Genomic DNA, 23,522 nt, shown 5'->3' with positions numbered 1-23,522 from the left:
TACTGTAACTGAATATTATGGGGGGGGGTCGCAGACGGATGGACGGGGGGGCTGCAGAAGAAAAGAATTCATGTCCTCCATCAGCTGATCATCAGAGTGAGACAAATCAGTGATTGATTGGCTGATGATCCAGGTCGACCTCTGCAGACAGCAAACATGACCCTAACCTGTCCTCGCTGCGTCTGTGACATTTTAACTGCTCGGTAAATTTCAGCTTCCCCTTAGAGGAAGGATGGCATCCTGTCTTTTATTTTGAAGGAAATGATTCTTAATATTTTTAAGGAGTACTGGTTGGTATTTATCTTATCATTGGTTTATCCCAGTGCTTTCTGATCTGGATGCTGATGATTCCTCGGTGTGATATCTGAGCCGTAAAGCTCCACAATCCTCCACATGTCTGATAAACTTCTGAGGCCTTTAAAGATGTTGAAGAGAGTTAATGCATTCAGCCTAACCCTGTGAATAACTGGGCCTCATAAATGCATCGCAATAAACAATCAAGCATGATGGTCAGAAACGCCCCTCAGACGGCTGTTTGATGTTGATTTTAATGGGCCAGTATTTCCCAGCCTGACTGGTGATTCTGAGTGTAAAGACTTGTGTAGACTTTCTAAAACTCTGGAGCTCCACAAACACTGAGATGCTTCCTACACAGAGGCTAAAACCTTCTTCTAAACATGTGAGAATGATCGAAAGAACTTCATTTCCACATTAATGATGAAAATGTGACCAATTACACCATGATGTTATTAAGTATTACCAACATCCGCTGATATTTCTACATAGTTTAAGGGTAATGTGGAGAATAAACACGTCTTTAGAGGCACATATCGCAGTTTTTACACCAAAAGATATAAGGACTAACAATACAATCATAGTTTTATAATGTGGATAAGGTGCTAGAATGAAGTAAAATGCATCCAAATCAATATTTATCCTCAAGTTCAAGAAAAGGCCATAATAAAATTATTGTATCGTATTGTATAAACCTCAACCCAAGAAAAAGCCTGAACACTACCCATAGAATCAGCTCTTACTCCTACCAGAGAAACACCCGACCTAACCTAGAACAAATCCCTAACCCAAGAAACGCTCCGAATCCTGCCCACAGAATCAGCTCTAAACCCCTAATCCAAGAATCAGACCCAACACAAGGTCACCAGATAGCATGGTAACTACCCAGACCATAACACCAAGCATCATGGACATAAAATACAGTCAAGACTTAATACGATCACTCTTTAAACCATAACTCAGAGCGCCAAGGACCCAACACAAGGTCACCAGATACCACGGTAACTACCCAGACCATAACACCAAGCATCATGGACATAAAATACAGTCAAGACTTAATACGATCACTCTTTAAACCATAACTCAGAGCGCCAAGGACCTAACAAAATGTCACCAGATAGCATGGTAACTATCCAGACCATAACACTGAGCAAGGACATTAAACAAGGTCACCAGATAGCATGGTAACTATCCAGACCGTAACACTGAGCAAGGACATTAAACAAGGTCACCAGATAGCATGGTAACTATCCAGACCATAACACTGAGCAAGGACATTAAACAAGTTCACCAGTTAGCATGGTAACTATCCAGACCATAACACTGAGCAAGGACATTAAACAAGTTCACCAGTTAGCATGGTAACTATCCAGACCATAACACTGAGCAAGGACATTAAACAAGTTCACCAGTTAGCATGGTAACTATCCAGACCATAACACTGAGCAAGGACATTAAACAAGTTCACCAGTTAGCATGGTAACTATCCAGACCATAACACTGAGCAAGGACATTAAACAAGTTCACCAGTTAGCATGGTAACTATCCAGACCATAACACTGAGCAAGGACATTAAACAAGGTCACCAGATAGCATGGTAACCATCCAGACCATAACACTGAGCAAGGACATTAAACAAGGTCACCAGATAGCATGGTAACCATCCAGACCATAACACTGAGCAAGGACATTTAACAAGGTCACCAGATAACATGGTAACTATCCTGACCATTACACTGAGTAAGGACATTAAACAAGGTCACCAGATAGCATGGTAACTATCCTGACCATTACACTGAGTAAGGACATTAAACAAGGTCACCAGATAGCATGGTAACTATCCAGACCATAACACTGAGCAAGGACATTAAACAAGGTCACCAGTTAGCATGGTAGCTGTCCAAGTTGTAACACCCAGCAAGGACAGTATACAAGGTGACAGGTTTGCAAGGTAACTATTAAGACCATAACATCAAACAGGTAGCAGGGACATAGAAATGGTCACCTGTTACCACGGTAACTATTAAGACTGTAACACTGAGCAGGCAGCAGGGACACAAAAATGGTCACCTATTAACATGGTAGCTTTTGAGACCATAACACCTTTACCCAAGAAACACCCCTAATCCTAGGGTCAGTCCCATTTCTTTCCCTTAGCTCTACTCTTAGCCCTTCTCCTTGGTTTTGCGCATTCACATAAGAGGAAGGGGTGTCCCAATTCTCTTTTGAATCAAGGGCTAGGGCTACATAACCCAAGAACTGAAGATTTTTCAGGACCACACTTGAAACCAAGGGGTATAATGAATTTCCCATCATGCACTGCGTTGACCTGCGAAATAGCTCAACGGAGCCAGGAGGAGTGTACATGTAAATTCTTCATCATTTATGAATAACTATAGAAAGTTCAACAATTGTGTTTTCTCATATATTCAATCTTTAGCCATTGGAGACGGGACTTTATTGTAATCTTGGTATGTACACGTGTAAACGAGGGCTATTAACTGTTAACATAAACAGAGAAGACCAACACAGAGATGCACAGTATGACCCTGATGGTCGAAGCTACCCCATAATAAGGCCCTGATTCTAGCCCATAATAAGGCCCTAACCCTAACCCATAATAAGGTCCTAACTCTACCCCATAATAAGGCCCTAATCCTACCCCATAATAAGACCCTAACCCCATAATAAGGCCCTAACTCTACCCCATAATAAGACCCTAACCCCATAATAAGGCCCTAACTCTACCCCATAATAAGGCCCTAATCCTACCCCATAATAAGACCCTAACCCCATAATAAGGTCCTAACTCTACCCCATAATAAGGCCCTAACCCTACCCCATAATAAGGTCCTAACTCTATCCCATAATAAGGCCCTAATCCTACCCCATAATAAGACCCTAACCCCATAATAAGGCCCTAACTCTACCCCATAATAAGGCCCTAACTCTACCCCATAATAAGGCCCTAACCCTACCCCATAATAAGGCCCTAACTCTACCCCATAATAAGGCCCTAACTCTACCCCATAATAAGGCCCTAACCCTACCCCATAATAAGGCCCTAACTCTACCCCATAATAAGGCCCTAACCCTACCCCATAATAAGGCCCTAACTCTACCCCATAATAAGGCCCTAACCCTACCCCATAATAAGGCCCTAACTCTACCCCATAATAAGGCCCTAACCCTACCCCATAATAAGGCCCTAACTCTACCACATAGGCACTTAGTTAATAAGGCACTAACTCAAGACACCCTCCGAAACCTACCCAGAGAAATGACCCTCACCTGAACTTCTCTGCTGTAAACTTTTTACTGAGCGCTGGGCCTGACAGACATTTCTTTAATAAATATCACCATAAACTTCATAAATATGAACCATTATAAATCTTGTTTATAAATATATATATTAATCTGAAAATCACCAACTTGCCCAGCCCTCATTATCGTTATAGTATCTATATTAATGTGTATTAAGCTGCATAATGAAGCGTCACCATATGATGAGAGATGCTCCCGCTGTGAGCGTGTCATCAGGATGAAAAGCTCTCATTTTTTCTTTCATGAAGATATCAGAAACACGAATCCTCCCTCACAGAGAGAATAAAGAGCTGTGGGGGAACGTCTCTTTTAAACTTGAGGGAAGGAATAATTTTAGCTTTTAGACGAGCAGAACGGCCTTGGAGTGAAAAGATGAAACAGGAGAAAATCAAAGAGACGAGAGGAAACGCTGTCGTCTGCAGGATGTGAAGAAAGAACAAGGATTACTAACGAGTAAACGCCGTCTCTTTATCACCACACGACTTAAAACAGAACAAGAATTTCTCACTATTAAACAGCATCACTTCATTATGACGCGCCTAAAAAAGAGCTTTTGAAAAGTGACGTTAACACAGTCTGTCTTAAACGCTGACATGTAACCGGCAGCAGAACACAACCAACAGTTAGCATGGTAACTATCCAGACCATAACACCCAGCAAGGACAGTAAACAAGGTCACCAGATGGCATGGTAACTATCCAGACCATAACACCAAGCATCATGGACATAAAGTCAAGAGTTAATACGATCACTCTTTAAACCATAACTAAGAGCGCCAAGGACCTAACACAATGTCACCAGATAGCATGGTAACTATCCAGACCGAAACACCCAGCAAGGACAGTAAAAAAGGTAACCAGTTAGCATTGTAACAAACCAGACCATAACACAGAGCAGGCAGCATGAATAAAAATGGTCACCTGTTGACATGGTATCTATTAAGACCATAACACCAAGCAGGCAGCAGGGACATAAAAATGGTCACCTGTTAACATGGTAACTATTAAGACCATAACATCAAGCAGGCAGGAGGAATAAAGGAGGAGTAAAGGAGGAGTAAAGGAGGGATAAAGGAGGAGTAAAGGAGGGATAAAGGAGGAGTAAAGGAGGAATAAAGGAGGAGTAGAAGGAGGAATAAAGGAGGAGTAGAAGGAGGAATAAAGGAGGAGTAAAGGAGGAGTAGAGGGGGAGTAGAAGGAGGGATAAAGGAGGAGTAAAGGAGGAATAAAAGAGGAGTAAAGGAGGAATAAAAGAGGAGTAAAGGAGGAATAAAGGAGGGATAAAGTGAAGTAAAGGAGGAATAAAGGAGGAGTAGAATGAATAAAGGAGGAGTAAAGGAGGAATAAAGGAGGAATGAAGGAGGAGTAAAGGAGGAGTAAAGGAGGAGTAAAAGAGGAATAAAGGAGGAGTAAATGAGGAGTAAAGGAGGAGTAAAGGAGGAGTAAAGGAGGAATAAAGGAGGAATGAAGGAGGAGTAAAGGAGGAGTAAAAGAGGAATAAAGGAGGAGTAAAGGAGGAGTAAAGGAGGAGTACAGGACGAATAAAGGAGGAATTAAGGAGGAGTAAAGGAGGAGTAAAAGAGGAGTAAAGGAGGAATAAAGGAGGAATAAAGGAGGAGTAAAGGAGGAATAAAGGAGGAGTAAAGGAGGAGTAAAGGAGGAGTACAGGACGAATAAAGGAGGAATTAAGGAGGAGTAAAGGAGGAGTAAAAGAGGAGTAAAAGAGGAATAAAGGAGGAATAAAGGAGGAGTAAAGGAGGAATAAAGGAGGAGTACAGGACAAATAAAGGAGGAATTAAGGAGGAGTAAAGGAGGACTAAAGGAGGAATAAAGGAGGAATAAAGGAGGAGTAAAGGAGGAGTAAAAGAGGAGTAAAGGAGGAAAAAAGGAGGAATAAAGGAGGAGTAAAGGAGGAGTAAAGGAGGAATAAAGGAGGAATAAAGGAGGAATAAAGGAGGAGTAAAGGAGGAGTAAAAGAGGAGTAAAGGAGGAAAAAAGGAGGAATAAAGGAGGAGTAAAGGAGGAGTAAAAGAGGAGTAAAGGAGGAAAAAAGGAGGAATAAAGGAGGAGTAAAGGAGGAGTAAAGGAGGAATAAAGGAGGAGTACAGGACGAATAAAGGAGGAATTAAGGAGGAGTAAAGGAGGACTAAAGGAGGAATAAAGGAGGAATAAAGGAGGAGTAAAGGAGGAGTAAAAGAGGATTAAAGGAGGAATAAAGGAGGAATAAAGGAGGAGTAAAGGAGGAATAAAGGAGGAGTAAAGGAGGAGTAAAAGAGGAATAAAGGAGGAGTAAAGGAGGAGTAAAGGAAGAGTAAAGAAGGTGTAAAGGAGGAATAAAGGAGGAGTAAAGGAGGAGTAAAGGAGGAATAAAGGAGGAATAAAGGAGGAATAAAGGAGGAGTAAAGGAGGAATAAAGGAGGAGTAAAGGAGGAATAAAGGAGGAGTAAAGGAGGAATAAAGGAGGAGTAAAGGAGGAGTAAAGGAGGAATAAAGGAGGAATAAAGGAGGAGTAAAGGAGGAGTAAAGGAGGAATAAAGGAGGAATAAAGGAGGAGTAAAGGAGGAGTAAAGGAAGAGTAAAGAAGGTGTAAAGGAGGAATAAATGAGGAGTAAAGGAGGAGTAAAGGAGGAGTAAAGGAAGAGTAAAGAAGGTGTAAAGGAGGAATAAATGAGGAGTAAAGGAGGAATAAAGGAGGAGTAAAGGAGGAATAAAGGAGGAATAAAGGAGGAGTAAAGGAGGAGTAAGGGAGGAGTAAAGGAGGAGTAAAGGAGGAATAAAGGAGGAATAAAGGAGGAGTAAAGGAGGAGTAAGGGAGGAGTAAAGGAGGAGTAAAGGAGGAGTAAAGGAAGAGTAAAGAAGGTGTAAAGGAGGAATAAATGAGGAGTAAAGGAGGAATAAAGGAGGAATAAAGGAGGAGTAAAGGAGGAGTAAAGGAGGAATAAAGGAGGAATAAAGGAGGAATAAAGGAGGAGTAAAGGAGGAGTAAAAGAGGAGTAAAGGAGGAAAAAAGGAGGAATAAAGGAGGAGTAAAGGAGGAGTAAAAGAGGAGTAAAGGAGGAAAAAAGGAGGAATAAAGGAGGAGTAAAGGAGGAGTAAAGGAGGAATAAAGGAGGAGTACAGGACGAATAAAGGAGGAATTAAGGAGGAGTAAAGGAGGACTAAAGGAGGAATAAAGGAGGAATAAAGGAGGAGTAAAGGAGGAGTAAAAGAGGATTAAAGGAGGAATAAAGGAGGAATAAAGGAGGAGTAAAGGAGGAATAAAGGAGGAGTAAAGGAGGAGTAAAAGAGGAATAAAGGAGGAGTAAAGGAGGAGTAAAGGAAGAGTAAAGAAGGTGTAAAGGAGGAATAAAGGAGGAGTAAAGGAGGAGTAAAGGAGGAATAAAGGAGGAATAAAGGAGGAATAAAGGAGGAGTAAAGGAGGAATAAAGGAGGAGTAAAGGAGGAGTAAAGGAGGAATAAAGGAGGAATAAAGGAGGAGTAAAGGAGGAGTAAAGGAGGAATAAAGGAGGAATAAAGGAGGAGTAAAGGAGGAGTAAAGGAGGAGTAAAGGAAGAGTAAAGAAGGTGTAAAGGAGGAATAAATGAGGAGTAAAGGAGGAGTAAAGGAAGAGTAAAGAAGGTGTAAAGGAGGAATAAATGAGGAGTAAAGGAGGAATAAAGGAGGAGTAAAGGAGGAATAAAGGAGGAATAAAGGAGGAGTAAAGGAGGAGTAAGGGAGGAGTAAAGGAGGAGTAAAGGAGGAATAAAGGAGGAATAAAGGAGGAGTAAAGGAGGAGTAAGGGAGGAGTAAAGGAGGAGTAAAGGAGGAGTAAAGGAAGAGTAAAGAAGGTGTAAAGGAGGAATAAATGAGGAGTAAAGGAGGAATAAAGGAGGAATAAAGGAGGAGTAAAGGAGGAGTAAAGGAGGAGTAAAGGAAGAGTAAAGAAGGTGTAAAGGAGGAATAAATGAGGAGTAAAGGAGGAATAAAGGAGGAGTAAAGGAGGAATAAAGGAGGAATAAAGGAGGAGTAAAGGAGGAGTAAGGGAGGAGTAAAGGAGGAGTAAAGGAGGAATAAAGGAGGAATAAAGGAGGAGTAAAGGAGGAGTAAGGGAGGAGTAAAGGAGGAGTAAAGGAGGAGTAAAGATGAGGTAGGACGATGCTGTGTTGATAGAACCACAGGGTTAAAAAATAAAAAGTGTTAAAGTTGTAGTGATCATCTCGCTGCAGCTGAACGTGAAAATGAGTTTTTGGCTGGGATGGTCTGATCCTCTGAGAGTTTGTGATCCAAATAAAAAACTAATTTATTACATTAAACCATCTTCAAAGGAATTAAATCAACTTTTTACTTTTTTATTAATGATACAGAAACATGGAGAGATCTGAGCAGCAGGGGGAGGATTTGATCAAGGCTGCCAAGATTAAACAGAAACTCAGTCTCAGCTGAAGGTTTGACTCAGTATGTCTTCTCCTGGGTGGTTCTGACTCCACTCGGTAAATCTTTAGTGCCACCGCCGGCGAGGTTCCAACTGAGCTGAATCAATACTAAAATGTGACGTAAAGACACTACTGACCACTGATTGGTCAGAGAGTATCATCACTAAGAGCATCATGAGCTAGAAGGTCTTTTATTGACATTTTCACATGACCCAAATAAACCAAATGCAGTTTAAAGGAGAAACCGTTATGTACAGAGCCCCGTGGATGTTTGACCCTTGAACTGGTTTTATGACTCAGTGACTGTAAAAATATTCACCTCCTTTAAAGTGACTGAGCTAACCCAGCAGAGGTCAAGTTGGTGCTAGTAGTCTCACACTTAGTATCACAGTATTCCTGGCTACCATTACACCATGGAGACAAAGGAACACTCCATAGAAAAGGTTGTTGAAAAGTCTAGCACAAGGGATGGAGACAGAAACATTCCCAAGTCTCTGAACATCCCCCAGAGTTCTAACCTGACACGCCAGATGGATTTGTTTCACACATCCATCTGGGAAAGCTTCAATAGGAAACGTCTGAGAAAAGGCAGAGGCTTTGAAAGAAACTCGGAGTGTGATTGGGTGAACGTTCTATCACATCTCTACGGGCCAATTAGAGCAACAAAACACGTGACGTAGCCGCTATCGAGCTGCGTGTGCACAGCTACGGGGATTAACACGAAACATGGCGACTGTAGACATGTCAGTACTCGACTTTTGTCATTTTTGAAAAGAAAACAGCTCACTGCTGTTCTTTGTTCTTCTTTTAACGAAGAAATGTCATCAAGTTCTGATAAAACTGGTGCTTTAACAGCATCCACGCTAATCTCTTCCTCCATAACTGCACCAGCTCTTGCTGCTGCTTGTTTACGTCACGACTCTGCCGCGCCTGAAAGTACCGCCCCTCAACGCTGATTGGTCCTGTCACTTTCTAACTGGGCCCAAAAGGTTCAGAAGGGAGCTTTGAAGATGGATTCACCAATGAAAAACAAGAAAATGGTCGTATCCATCTGCTTTAGAAGGTTAGGAGACTCCATGGTCAAGAGGAAGAAAGTTCTTTAGTCTGAAGAGACCAGAATGGAGCTTTTTAGACCATTAGACAAGAACACGGTGGTGGTAGCATCATGCTGTGGGGATGCTTCTCAGCAGCATCATGCTGTGGGGATGCTTCTCAGCAGCATCATGCTGTGGGGATGCTTCTCAGCAGCATCATGCTGTGGGGATGCTTCTCAGCAGCATCATGCTGTGGGGATGCTTCTCAGCAGCATCATGCTGTGGGGATGCTTCTCAGCAGCATCATGCTGTGGGGATGCTTCTCAGCAGCATCATGCTGGGGGGATGCTTCTCAGCAGCATCATGCTTTGGGGATGCTTCTCAGCAGCATCATGCTGTGGGGATGCTTCTCAGCAGCATCATGCTGGGGGGATGCTTCTCAGCAGCATCATGCTGTGGGGATGCTTCTCAGCAGCATCATGCTGGGGGGATGCTTCTCAGCAGCCAGCACTGGCCTCACTTTCACCTCTACTGTTGTTGTGATGGACAGCACAGCGGTTTCAAGTCGCCGTATTCTGACCGCCCCACCCACAATGAGGAGGAACTACCAAAGTTTCTACTGTAATGGAGAACAGAGAGCCTGGTACCAAACCTGAGCAGAGCTGAGACGCTACCACACATGGAAATGCTCAAGAAAGTCTAGAAGTTTCTGTTCACATCTACAGGGATATGTTGTGTATTGATCAAAATATGAATAATTAGTAAATCCAAATATGTGAGTGACTAAATGTGTTAAAACTAAAATAAAACCACAGAATGGCAAGAAACAGACTTAACTAACGTTTACTGTCTTCATTCAGTCACTTGCCATTCACGTGGAGGTCAAAGGTCAAACTTTTCTACTTAGTGACGGTAGCACAGCGTCGTAAATAAGCTCTGCATACTCTCTGCCTTCATTCTTTAACAATACATCAACAAAACAAGACTGAACCAACATCATATTATGTTAAGAGAGGAGGAGGAGGAGGAGGAGAGTCCTGATCTTCTAGCAGTCTGTAATGTTTGTGATGTTTGAACAGTTGGCGTGTTGTAACTCGTCGTCAGAGGAGAAAAGAGCCTGAAGACACAGAGTAGGCCAGTGGGGGGGTTAATGAGAGCATGGCGGGGGGGGGGGGGGGTACTTCCTTCTAGCTGGTGTGAATGGGAGCTGCAGAGACAAAGAGGAGAGACAGACCACACAGAGCTGAAACACTAACACAGACGAGCGCCATGACTCAGCTGAGAGGGGGCTGTTAGCCATTAGCCTGCAGGGCTTAGTTCTAGACCAGAGAGCATGACGAGAGCCTCATTTAGACCTGAATATAAAGGGGGGGGGGGGGGCTGCACCACGATGAAGATGAAACATGTTTGAGCCCTGTGTCAGTGCTCCATACTCATCCTTAGCCCTGGCAGGGTTGGAGTGGCGGGCTTTGGCACCAAACGGTTAGCCATGTGCGAGCATAAGCACAGGTATGTTACAAATTCATGCAAATTCTGCTCTCAGTTGCTTTAAAGCATGGTGGTGAGCGCTGGTGTTGATGCACGGAACGTGTTTATTCCAAATTTAGCCTGGTTTAAATATTCTGAGTCGGCTCTCAACCAATGAGAATTCGGAGAAAAATCAGGAATCACGTTGTGAGTCTTATGGCGTGATGACAGATTTCTGAGAAGGAACCATGCTCAGGCCTGACTCCATCAACACATCCACATTATTATGCAAATGACATTTTTCTCTTATTTTCCTAAATATTAATGCAAATGACAGTCAGGATATTTTTCAAGTCATCAGCCGTTAGAGCATGATTCAAATGTTTTTGAACAAACTTCATAATGATAACCATTATTTTTTAGAAATAAAAACCTCTAAATGCACTGTTCCACATTAATATGCACAACAGAGTTTTAAAAGATTTTATTTTCATCCATACATTCTATTTCTTCACGATTTAAGATCCTCCAGTCTCTCTTTTTTTTTCATTCCAGAGGAATTTTCTCTCTCACTGATTATAGACTGGTGTCCCATGGGATTTTTGCCTTTTCGTCCACACTTGTGCATCTGCAGAGGGAATCTTCACTTTGAACTCTGAGGTTTTTTTCTCGTCCCTGTCCAAACATGTCGGGACGTCCCACCTGCGTCCTACCCGCTGTTTTTTTTCCCACAGCCCCCCCCCCCCCAAACACTCTGACCTTCTTTCCCCCTCACCCGTCCTCCCCCATCCTCGCTCTGATGATCATCTCTTCAGAGAAAAGTGGCGGTGGGAGGCAGGAAGTGTAGATGCGTTCCTGGGTTGGGTGGGGGGGGGGTTGTAGGTTTGAAGTAGGTAGATGTAGTTGTAGGTTGTGTGTTGGAGTCTTTACTGTAATTATGTCGATAACACGGCAGCAGAACGAGGCTGCACGTCCTCATTTTTCCCTCTCACAGCCGTCGTTAACACACATTACCAGTTGTTCCTGCACAAAGGTGGTGTTTTTCTAAAGTGCACACCTGAACACTTCTTTATTTCCTCGACGCTTTGAACAAGAAAGGACGAGAAAGGGATACCAGAGAGCTGAATCACCTCCAAATAAAGACTGAAACTCATCTTTGACCAGAGGGAGAGAGAATCTCACACAGACCACAGACAGAAAATTAAACATCCATCAATGGAATATCTTCTTTAATAAAGGAATATCTTCAAAGCTCAGAAAATCCAGACCCAACCCTTCAGCACATCTCTGATAAACCTGGAGGGAAAAGTGGAGGGCCCTGTCCACACGGAGATGAATTCAGGAGTATACGCAAAGTTTTTTGTCGGATCGGCATTTCATCCACACGGAAACGGCATTTTGGGTGACTGTAAACGATACTTTTTGAAACCGGGTCCCAGAGTGAACAAATCCGTAAATGACTACCGTTTCATCTCCATGTGGACGGCCAACCGCATCTTTCTTGAAACAATTACGTCACACATAGCGTAGCTCTCTGAAGACGCCGGCGCGGGTCCGACCAAAACAACAATAGTTGACTGCAGGGTTGTGTTCGTGCTGCAGAAGCTACTGAGCTTGTTATGGATTTTACAGCAAAATCTGATGCTCCTTTACCACACCGCGAAACACACACACCAGATGTTCTTAAATTCAACGTGGAGAACAACCAGAAGGACAACTAGAAGAAAGTTTGTGTCAGTTTTCTGTGATCTTCTCTCTGTTGTTCCATTTCCAGGGCAGCGTTACAGCACCACGTACAGGGTTGGCATATATACTACAGCGTTTTCAGCCGTTCCGTGCTTACACGGATATTTCCTGAAGAAGAACAGACCTTGTGACTCCCTCTCTTATGGCGTTCATGGCATCATTCGCAATTCCTCTGAAAGCTTGGAGTTCATGAGTAGTGACATGTTTGACGACGTTTACAGAAATGGCGGAGCCCATGGACCTCAGTTTTTAGGCACATACGGGACCAGTAAGAGGTAGTTGCAGTTAGGGCTGTGCAAATAATCAAAAATTTGATTAAATCGCAATTTGGCCTGCTGCAATTTTCAAATCGCAGGAGATGCAATATTTTTTTCACCTGAAATTTGTGTCAAAATAGCAATTTTTTAGAATAGTCTACAAAAATCAAACTTTTTTGTATGTTTTTCTTATTAAAATGAGAATGACATAATAGTTATAACTCCCTTCAATACATCAATTCCTATCCAATTTGCAGTATGAGTCAAAATCATCACAACTAGATATTTTTGTGAATTGTTCAGTTATAGTTTTAGCTAATATTGTGTTGGTTATAATATAGAATGATTCGATTCATTGCTTGTGTTTGTTGGTTAAAAAACACAATATGAGGAACTTAAGTAATAATCGCGAATCAAATCGCAATTGCAATACTGGGGGAAAAAATTGCAGTTAGATAATTTTCCCAAATCGTCCAGCCATAGTTGCAGTCTGCATCGTCACTTTTGTCGTCTCGGCGTTTAAACACAAAGAAACAGTCGTATTAATAAATCTATACAGAAAGCCAGGAGAACATGGCATTTTTTCCATATGCTTGTCATGTAAACACAAAGGGCTCTATTTTCGTAGATCAGGCGCCCGGGGTGTGTCCAGGGCATTTTGCAATTTTGTGCACGCCACAGTCCGGCGCAGCGCGGCGCACCCACGCCTCCATCCATCCCACCGGCACAAGTGGCAAAGAGGGAGGAGAGAAGGCGTGAGTGGGTTTAACACAGCTGAGTGTAATCTTCACCAATCAATGAACGCCTCTCCTTGCCTTTAAATGCGCTGCGGGCAAGGCGCAGTGCCAATTTCACCTCGCCACCACCATGGACGAAGACAGCAGCAGCAGCTCCAGGCGGCCAAACTTCTCCCAGGAGGAAACTGATGTGCTGGTCCGGGAGGTCCAAGCTGGCAGTACCAGAATATACGGTAATGCTAACAGACCTCCACGGGCTGATGATGCAAAAACTGCCAGGGAGGAAGTTACAAATGTTGTCAATCAAGTTTGCCCAGATATTCAGAGAACCGCTGCCCAATGTAAAAAACGGTTCAATGAAGTAAGGAGAAGGGCAAAAAAAAAAACAGCTGTCAGAGCAAAGAAGGCACACAGTGGCCACTGGGCTGTGTATCAGAGGCCACGATGCGCGTCACCGTGTGGACCACCTCGCGGGACAGATGTAATCTATTCCTGTGTCATGAATAGGAGTACAAAATGAAGTGACAATTACATCAAACACAGCAGCAGGCGAATCCAGGCATCATGCTTGTGATCCACCTGCATTCCTGCTCTGTCATCGCCAAATAGGAGAACCTTTGGTGATATATGCTCTCCTGGTATCTCCTCCTCATCCTCCTTGCAATAATGTACTCCATCTTTTTAGATCACGTTAAGAATCAAGATTAAAACAGAGAAATATGGGCAATCACAGCTAAATCCTTAAGACACCGACTGACTTACATTTATTCAGCGAGCGTCTCTCTCTTTTTTCTTTTCTTTTGAATTTCATGAGATGAGAGAAGCCGAATATATACTCCGTATCGGATGTCGTGGCTGTTTGTGGTTGGCTGAGAGATGTGAACTCACTAGTTTTTATCACTCCCAGCTGCCATCAGGTTGAGTTTCAATTACGCGTGACAAACATCTTTGATCTGACATCAGATGTGACGGGACAATTTATATAGATACAAATGTATATATTGGTTCAGACGGTTACATTAAATAGTGGTAGCTGTGATTGTTTATTGTATTGAAATGTTCCTGACACTCTGGAAACCTGCCTGTGAGGTTTTGGTGACGTGCGCGCACTGCGCGCCTGTCAGCCAAATTACCACTACACCGGGCGCTCTTCGCCTGCGCTGAGAATCGACCAGGTTGGAGCTGGCGGGCTTTCAGCGTACCTTCCGCACAGTGTTTTGGCACGAAATTGTCACTGCGCCAAGCTGAATCTGTCGACACCTCCCCCCGGTGCGCCACCACACTGATCTCGGCGCAGCCCGGTCTACCAAATTGCCAAATTGGCTGCGCACGGTGGTGTGCCAGACGAAATTACCACTGCGAGGGGTGTGCCACCCTGCGCCACGAAATTAGAGCCCAAAGTCTACACAACTATACAATTTAAAACCCCGATTCCAAAAAAGTTGGGACACTGTGCAAAATGTAAATAAAATCAGAAGTCAAAGTTTGCAAATACATCTATTCACAATAGAACAGAAACAACATTATCAGATGTTGAACTGGGACATTTTACTACTTCATGAAAAATACTGGCTTGTTTTTTACTGGATGGTAGCAACACATCTCAAAAAAGTAGGGACAGGGCAACTAAAGGCATGAAAAACAGCTGGAGGAGCATTTAGACAGATGAACAGACTTTACTTTATTGTTCAGGTTGGTTTTTGCTGATGAAGGGTTTCTTACAGACATCTTTCTGGGTCGGGGGGGGGGGCTGTGTACCGTCAGTACTGTCTGCCTGGTGTTGGTAATTGGAAGGGGGGTGTGAGGGGTCCTCTGTAATCAGGGTCACTTTCCTGATCACAGAGCAGTTGTACAGTTCGGGGGGGTAAACCAGTGGTTTTTGCAGGACAGTTCTGATTTTGTGTGATGGTGAGAGAGTTACACCAGGCGGGAATGTTAAAGGTTAGAATGGATTCAGTAAGTGAATTATAAACAGGTTAAAATATTTTAGCTGACATTAAAATTATTTTTTAGGAGGTGGAAGTGCTGTTGTGCTTTTTTATGAACAGAGTCAGCGTGCTTCTGAAGGTGAGACGGGTGCCTAGGTTTCTATTGTGTGTCTACTATGTAACTAATAGGGTTAACTGTCAGCAGGTCAGTGCCATAACTGGGTATAACAGGAGCATTTTAGAGAGGCAGAGTCTCTCAGAAGTAAAGATGGGCAGAGGTTCAACAATCTGTGAAAAACTGAGTCTAAAAATTGTAGAACAATTTCAGAAAAAATGTTCCTCAATGTGAAATAGCGAAGACTTTGAATCTCCCTCCATCTACAGTCCATAATATCATCAGCAGATTCAGAGAAGCTGGAGAAATCTCTGAGAGCAAGGGACAAGGCTGGAGGGGCCCTCAGGGGCCACTGCATTAAAAACAGGCATGATTCTGTAGTGAAATCACTGCATGGGCTCAGGAACATCCCAGAAATCATTGTCAACACAGTTGGCCGTGCCATCCACCAATGACAGTTAAAGCTGGATCATGGAGAGAAGAAGCCATATGTGAACAGGATCCAGAAACATCGCCGTTTTCTCTGGACCAAAGCTCATTTAACATGGACTGAGGAAACATGGAAAACTGTTCTGTGGTCAGAGGAAAGATGGAAAACTGTTCTGTGGTCAGAGGAAACCACAGATGCCGTGTCCTGTGGACTAAAGAGGAGAGGGAGCATCCAGCTTGTTCTCCTGGCTCAGGTCTAAAGCCTGCATCTCTGATGGTATGGGGTTGCATTAGTGCCTATGGCGTGGGCAGCTCTAACATCTGGAAAGGAACTATTAATGTTGAAAAGTAGAGAGAGCTTTTAGAGCAACATATGCTCCCATCCAGACAACGTCTCTGTTGGGGAAGGCTGCCACTATTTCAGCAAGACCATGCTAAACCACATACCACATCCATCACAACAGCATGGCTTCACAGGAGAAGAGTCCAGGTCCTTAAGTGGTCTGCCTGCAGTCCAGACCTTTAACCAATAGAAAACATTTGAAGCACTAGAAAAGGAAATATCTAACAAAGAAGACCCAGGACTGTTGAGAAGCTGGAATCCTACATCAGACAAGAATGGGACAACATTCCTCTCCCATCAGCGGCTCTCCTCACTTAACCAATGTTTACAGACTGTTGTTAGAGGAAGAGGAGATGCTACACAATGATAAACATGGACCTGTCTCTACTTTCTGAGATGTGTTGCTGCCATCAAATTCAAAATGAGCAAAAATTTTCATGAAATGTTAAAATGTCTGAGTTCAACATCTGATATTTCATGTTCTGTTGTGAATCAAATATGAGTTTATGAGATCTGACAATCATTGACCACTGATTTTATTTACATTTTTTACAGTGTCCTAACGTTTTTGGAATTGGGCTTACATGTGAAGGCCACAACACTTCATATGTACAGGGCTGGAGAGTCTACTCACAGAATGACAAAGGGTTAAAAACTGGGACCTGATTATTAACAACAGAAATCAATACAATCTTTAGACCATCATCATCATCATCACCATCTTCATCATCATCTTCATCATCATCATCACCACTATCATCATCATCATGACCATCATCATCATAACCATCTTCATCATCATCATGACCATCATCATCACCACTATCATCATCATCATCATGACCATCATCATCATAACCATCATCATCACCACTATCATCATCATCATCATCACCACTATCATCATCATCATGACCATCATCATCACCGCTATCATCATCATCACAACTATCATCATTACCACCACTTTTATCATCATCTTCATCAACATCATCATCACTGCTATCATCATCATCTTCATCACCATCTTCATCATCTTCATCACCATCATCATCATCTTCATCAACATCATCATCACAGCTATCATCATCATCATTACCACTATTATTATCATCATCTTCATCACCATCATTACCACCACTTTTATCATCATCATCATCTTCATCACCATCATCATCATCTTCATCACCATCATTGTCACAGCTATCATCATCATCTTCATCACCATCATCATCATCATCATCATCTTCATCACCATCAACATCATCTTCATCACCATCATCATCATCTTCATCACCATCATTATGACCATCATCATCATCTTCATCAACATCATCATCACAGCTATCATCATCATCATTACCACTATTATTATCATCATCTTCATCACCATCATTACCACCACTTTTATCATCATCATCATCTTCATCACCATCATTATCACCGCTATCATCATCATCTTCATCACCATCATCATCACTGCTATCTTCATCATCATCTTCATCACCAGCATCACATCGCTATCATCATCATCATCTTCATAACCATCATCATCATCATCATCTTCATCACATCATCTTCATCACCATCATTATCATCGCTATCATCATCATCTTCATCACCATCATCATCACTGCTATCTTCATCATCATCTTCATCACCAGCATCACATCGCTATCATCATCATCATCTTCATCACCATCATCATCACCGCTTTCATCATCACCATCATTATGACCATCATCATCACTGCTATCATCATCATCTTCATCACCATCATCATCATCTTCAGCACCCGCATCATCACCGCTATCATCATCATCATCTTCATCACCAGCATCATCACCGCCATCATCATCATCATCATCTTCATCACCATCATCATCACTGCTATCAACATCATCATCTTCATCAACGTCATCATCACAGCTATCACCATCATCATTACTACTATTATTATCATCATCTTCATCACCATCATCACTATCATCTTCATCAACATCATTATCACCGCTGTCTTCATCATCATCTTCATCACCATCATCATCATCAACATTATCATCACCACTATCATCATCATCATCTTCATGACCATTATCATCACCGCTATCATCATTATCATCACTATCATCATCTTCATCACCATCATCATCATTGTTATTATCATCATTACTATTATCACCACCACCACTCTCATCATCATCTTGTTTAAAAAGACTTGATCTCTTTAAAAGAGTTTTGAAACAAGCCTCCAGATCCTGACCGGTTAAATAAAATAAAGAAGACAGGATAATCAAACAGAATCATGGTGGAATAACAGAGGATGAACTTACAGCGTGATGTGTTCCCTCGTAGATACAAGCTCCTGAAGAGAAACAAAACAAGAACATGTCAAATCAAGTCACCATGTTCACATCATTTATATTTAGGTTTCACAGTTATGAAATAACATCTGTCATGGTGTAACAATCACATGGACTACAAATACCAGTCTGTACTGGGCCACAAAGACCAGTCAGGTTTCTAGATCGTTTGACTTTTACTACAAATATAAAGAGTCTTTAAATCAAATTATATCAAATAAACATAACTGGTATTGAGAAATGTAACTTTTTCATATTGTTGATTCTAACTTGTATATTTATTTGTTGTAAATAAGATGAGAGTAGTTTCTATTATTCACCTTAAATAACTGTTTTTCAGATTTTTCTAATTGTTCAATAGGGAGGGTGGGAACAAAAAACATACATTGTAAATAAGTGACTGCATAAATATTCCTTCTTCCAGTCAGTATTTAGAGTCTCCTCTGTCTGCAGTCTCAGCTCTGAGTCTGCGTGGATAGGTCTCAGTCAGCTCTGAGTCTGCGTGGATAGGTCTCAGTCTCAGCTCTGAGTCTGCGTGGATAGGTCACAGTCAGCTCTGAGTCTGCGTGGATAGGTCTCAGTCAGCTCCGAGTCTGCGTGGATAGGTCTCAGTCAGCTCTGAGTCTGCCTGGATAGGTCTCAGTCAGCTCTGAGTCTGCGTGGATAGGTCTCAGTCAGCTCTGAGTCTGCGTGGATAGGTCTCAGTCAGCTCTGAGTCTGCGTGGATAGGTCTCAGTCTCAGCTCTGAGTCTGCGTGGATAGGTCTCAGTCAGCTCCGAGTCTGTGTGGATAGGTCTCAGTCAGCTCTGAGTCTGCGTGGATAGGTCTCAGTCAGCTCTGAGTCTGCGTGGATAGGTCTCAGTCAGCTCTGAGTCTGCGTGGATAGGTCTCAGTCAGCTCCGAGTCTGCGTGGATAGGTCTCAGTCAGCTCCGAGTCTGTGTGGATAGGTCTCAGTCAGCTCTGAGTCTGCGTGGATAGGTCTCAGTCAGCTCCGAGTCTGTGTGGATAGGTCTCAGTCAGCTCCGAGTCTGTGTGGATAGGTCTCAGTCAGCTCCGAGTCTGCGTGGATAGGTCTCAGTCTCAGCTCTGAGTCTGTGTGGATAGGTCACAGTCAGCTCTGAGTCTGCGTGGATAGGTCTCAGTCAGCTCTGAGTCTGTGTGGATAAGTCTCAGTCAGCTCTGAGTCTGTGTGGATAAGTTCTGAGCCTGCGTGGATAGGTCTCAGTCAGCTCTGAGTCTGTGTGGATAGGTCTCAGTCAGCTCTGAGTCTGTGTGGATAGGTCTCAGTCAGGATCAAAAATCTGGACTCTGTGATTTTACTCCATTCTTCTTTGTTAAACTGCTCAAGCTCTGTCAGGTTGTACAGGGATTGGGTGTGAACAGCCCTTTTCAAGTCCAGCCTCTATCTTCTCTTGGATTGAGGTCTGGGGTTTGACTCGGCTACTCCAGAACATTCTCCTTGTTGTCTTTAAAGTATTTCTGTGTAGCTTCTCTGGATGCTTCAGCCCATTGTCTGACTGGAAAATAAATCTTCTCCTAAGCCATAGTTCTCTGTCAGACTGAATAAGATCATCCTCCAGGGTTTTCTTAGATTTTGCTGCATTCTTTTTCCCCTCTATGTTTACAAGCCTTCCAGCTGCTGAGAAGCAACCCCACAGGATGATGCTGCCATCACCGTGCTCCACAGTGGGGATGGTGTGTTTGTGGTGATGTCAGTGTTTGGCGTCTTGTCTGATGGTCTCAAAGCTCCATTCTGGTCTCATCAGACCAAAGAACTTTCTTCCTCTTGACCATGGAGTCTCCCACAGTCCTTTTGGTGAACTCTAGTCCAGATTGAATCTGAGTTTTCGTCAACAGTGTCTTTCTCTAAAGCTCTGACTGCTGAAGAACCCGGCCAACAGTTGTTGTCTGCAGAGTCTCTCCCATCTCAGCTGCTGAAGCTTGGAGCTCCTTCAGAGTAGTCATAGGTGTCTTGGTGTCCTCTCTCACTAGTCTCCTTCTTGCACGCCCACTCAATTTGTGAGGACGGTCTGATCTAGGCAGATTTACACATGTGACATATTCCTTCATTTCTTCATGATGGATTTAACTGAACTCTGGGGGATGTTCAGAGACTTGGAAATGTTTTTGTCTCCATCCCCTGGCTTAGACGTTTCAATAACCTTTTCTCTGGGGTGTTCTTTTGTCTTCATGGTGTAATGGTAGCCAGGAATACTGATGAACCAGTGACTGGACCTACCAGACACAGGTGTCTTTATACTACAATCACTGAGACACATTCACTGACCTCAGCTGATCCTCATTTCACTGTGAGACTACCAGCACCAACTGTCTGGACCTCTGCTGGATCAGCTCAGTCTCTTTAAAGGAGGTAAATATTTATACAGTCACTGATTCATAAAACTAGTTAAAAGGGTCAAACATCCATGGGGTCAATACTTCATATAGACACTGTACATAATGTTTTCTCCTTTAAACTGCATTTGGTTCATGTGAAAATGTCAATAAAAACCCTTGAGGGAAAAAAACTCTGATAGAAAAGATAAAATGATAATTCCTGTTAGAGCTGCACATTTTATTTAATCGCAACTTCAATTCCAATATCAGGCTGTGCAATTATAATAAAGGCTGCAGTTGTTTTCATATTTAGAACTTGAAAGATTTAGGAAAATGCCTGCAGAGAGGCCTTTATGTTGGCAATAGTGCCACTGTTAAACTTTATAGAAGCACCTTTTTTCCAAACAAGAGGGTCAGTGTACTTCCTGGCAGTTCATTTTCCTGTTTGAACCCATGACTGAAGAGACGGGAGAAATGGTCCTTATTCCATTTTTTTTTTGTTTTTGTCCAAAAATGAAAAAAGAAAAAGAACAAAACGAACTGTTTTTCGTTTTTCCGTTTTTCCATTTTGGATTTTTTCAATTCTATTTTCTTGTTTCCTTGTTTTAATGAAAAACATGAGGTAAAGGAAATCATGTGACCCAACGGGAAAGGTGAGCATTTCAAAATAAAAGCTTCCGTGTTAAACATGAGCCATCCATTTAATTTTACAGTATTATTATAGTATATAATGTCTAATATACAATGTATAATAAATAATGTAGTTAGAAATAGATAGATAGATACTTTATCACAAAAAAAAAATGAGAAAACTTAAATATTTTTTAAAAACTAAAAACGTTTTACCATTTTGAAGAGGAATGAGGAATTTCAAACTGAATTCACCCAAATTTGAGCCGGCTCACTGGGCTTTTCTGAGAAGTCAGAAATTAATCAAGCATAACATTCAACCACCAAAAATTCATTTTCCTCTTCAGAAATGCAAGTAAATAACTAGAATTTGACATATTAATCAAGAAATAATAATGTGCTTTACTATTTTTTCAGTTTTTTGTAAATCAGTAAATTTGAAAAATCATGGATAACAATAATAATTATATTTTGGCATTAAAAATATCATTTGGGTTAAAGAGCTTCTACATATTGGTGTATTAACCATTGCAGAAATATCAAAAATGATTTTGGGAATTACCAATGCTGTTAATTTAGGACAGCTGTGGCATAAACCTTACTTTGGTTAGGGTTAGGGTGGTCTAATACATTTGTTAAGCACTGTGTGTGTATATATATATATATATATGTGTGTGTGTGTGTGTGTGTGTGTGTATAGATAGATAGATAGATAGATAGATAGTTTATCATAGTATAAAATTAAATGGATGGCTCATGTTTAACATGGAGGCTTTTATTTTGAAATGCTCACCTTTCCCATTGGGTCACATGATTTCCTTAGCCTCATGTTTTTCAATAAAATAGGGAAACAAGAATTAAAAACAATTGAAAATCAAAAATGGAAAAACAGCTGAAAATCAAAAATGGAAAAACAGCTACTTTTTTTTCCTTTCTTTCTTTTTTTCCCCCCTTTTTTCCATTTTGCGTCAAAAACGGAAAAACGGAAAATGGAAAATTGGCTCTTTTTTTTTTCGTTTTTACATTTGTGGTCGAAAATGAAAAAACGGAATAAGGACCGTTCCTCTTGTTTTTCAGTCATGGTTTCAAACAGGAAAACGAACTGCCAGGAAGTACACTGACCCAAGAGAAAACTTCTTTTAAAATAATGAAGTTATTCTGAAAGCAATTCTGTAAAATGTGAGTTTAGTATTTTTTATGATACTGAATATTTGATTTGAGATGACTTCTAAACTATCATTATCCTCTGCATTTTCACTGAGAACCATGAGGGTAGACTCATACCATTTATGGACGATACTATCACAATCATGCATTTCTAACTCAGTTTAGCCTAAAATGTCTGATCAATAATCTAGTGATCAATAATCATATTAGTGTGAGTGGTTCTTTTATAGACGATCTTTGACTTCGTAGACGTGTTAAACGGGCCGTGTTGTCCAGCCCTAGCCTGGATCAGACCAATAGGAGGCTGTTCAGGCATGTTTTTGTTCATACAGCAGATCAAAGTTTCCCACATGTGTTCATTTATCCATGTTTATAATCCAGATTCAATCAAACTTTATTGATCCACAGCAGGAAGACAATCACTGAGAGTTTAACCCCAACCTGGGTCAGAACCGAGTCTAGCCCGCGTCTGACCTACATCTGAACCTCACACGGACTCACTCACCGTGGATCCCGCACAGTCCCGCAGCCACACAGACCGCAAACAGCCAGCGAGCAGCCATGATCCGAGACGAGCCGAGCCGGACTGCTCGGGTTATTCCGGGTCCGGTCTTCGTGCGTAGCGAATCAGAACGAGATCTCTCCGATCAGAAACATCCAGAACAGTCTGAGATCCCGGAGACACCGAGGCTCCGACAGGACGGAGGAATGTGGAGCACACGGAGGAGGAGGAAGCACGCACCTCCTCTCCCTGCTGCACCTCCTCCTCTCCCTGCTCCCGCTGCTGCTCCCGGTCCTGCTCCCGGTCCTTCTCCTCTCGGAGCAGTGAGTGCACCTCCCCTGTTCTCTCTATCCACGAAATAACCCTCCCGGTCCTCCTGTCGGTGTGCTACCGAATCACTCCTCAGACTCGCACATTCACTCACACTTCAGACATAA

At 42.2% G+C, this 23,522-nt stretch overlaps 1 protein-coding gene across 1 annotated transcript in view; it reads right to left on the bottom strand.

Annotated features, from left to right (window-relative positions):
- The window catches only part of fras1 (Fraser extracellular matrix complex subunit 1), a 140,744-nt gene extending 117,222 nt beyond the window's left edge, over window positions 1-23,522 (bottom strand). The window contains exons 1-2 of the mRNA XM_041788467.1: window positions 23,089-23,522; window positions 18,419-18,450 (exon numbers count right to left, since the gene is read on the bottom strand). Of these exons, the coding sequence (XP_041644401.1) occupies window positions 18,419-18,450; window positions 23,089-23,146 (90 nt within the window). The 5' untranslated portion in view covers window positions 23,147-23,522. The remainder of the gene's footprint in view (window positions 1-18,418; window positions 18,451-23,088) is intronic.

The sequence above is a fragment of the Cheilinus undulatus genome, linkage group 5, assembly GCF_018320785.1.
Source record: "Cheilinus undulatus linkage group 5, ASM1832078v1, whole genome shotgun sequence".
Lineage (NCBI taxonomy): Eukaryota > Metazoa > Chordata > Actinopteri > Labriformes > Labridae > Cheilinus > Cheilinus undulatus.
Note: the sequence above shows the minus strand (reverse complement) of the source record. Positions and strands in the feature narration are given on the sequence as shown.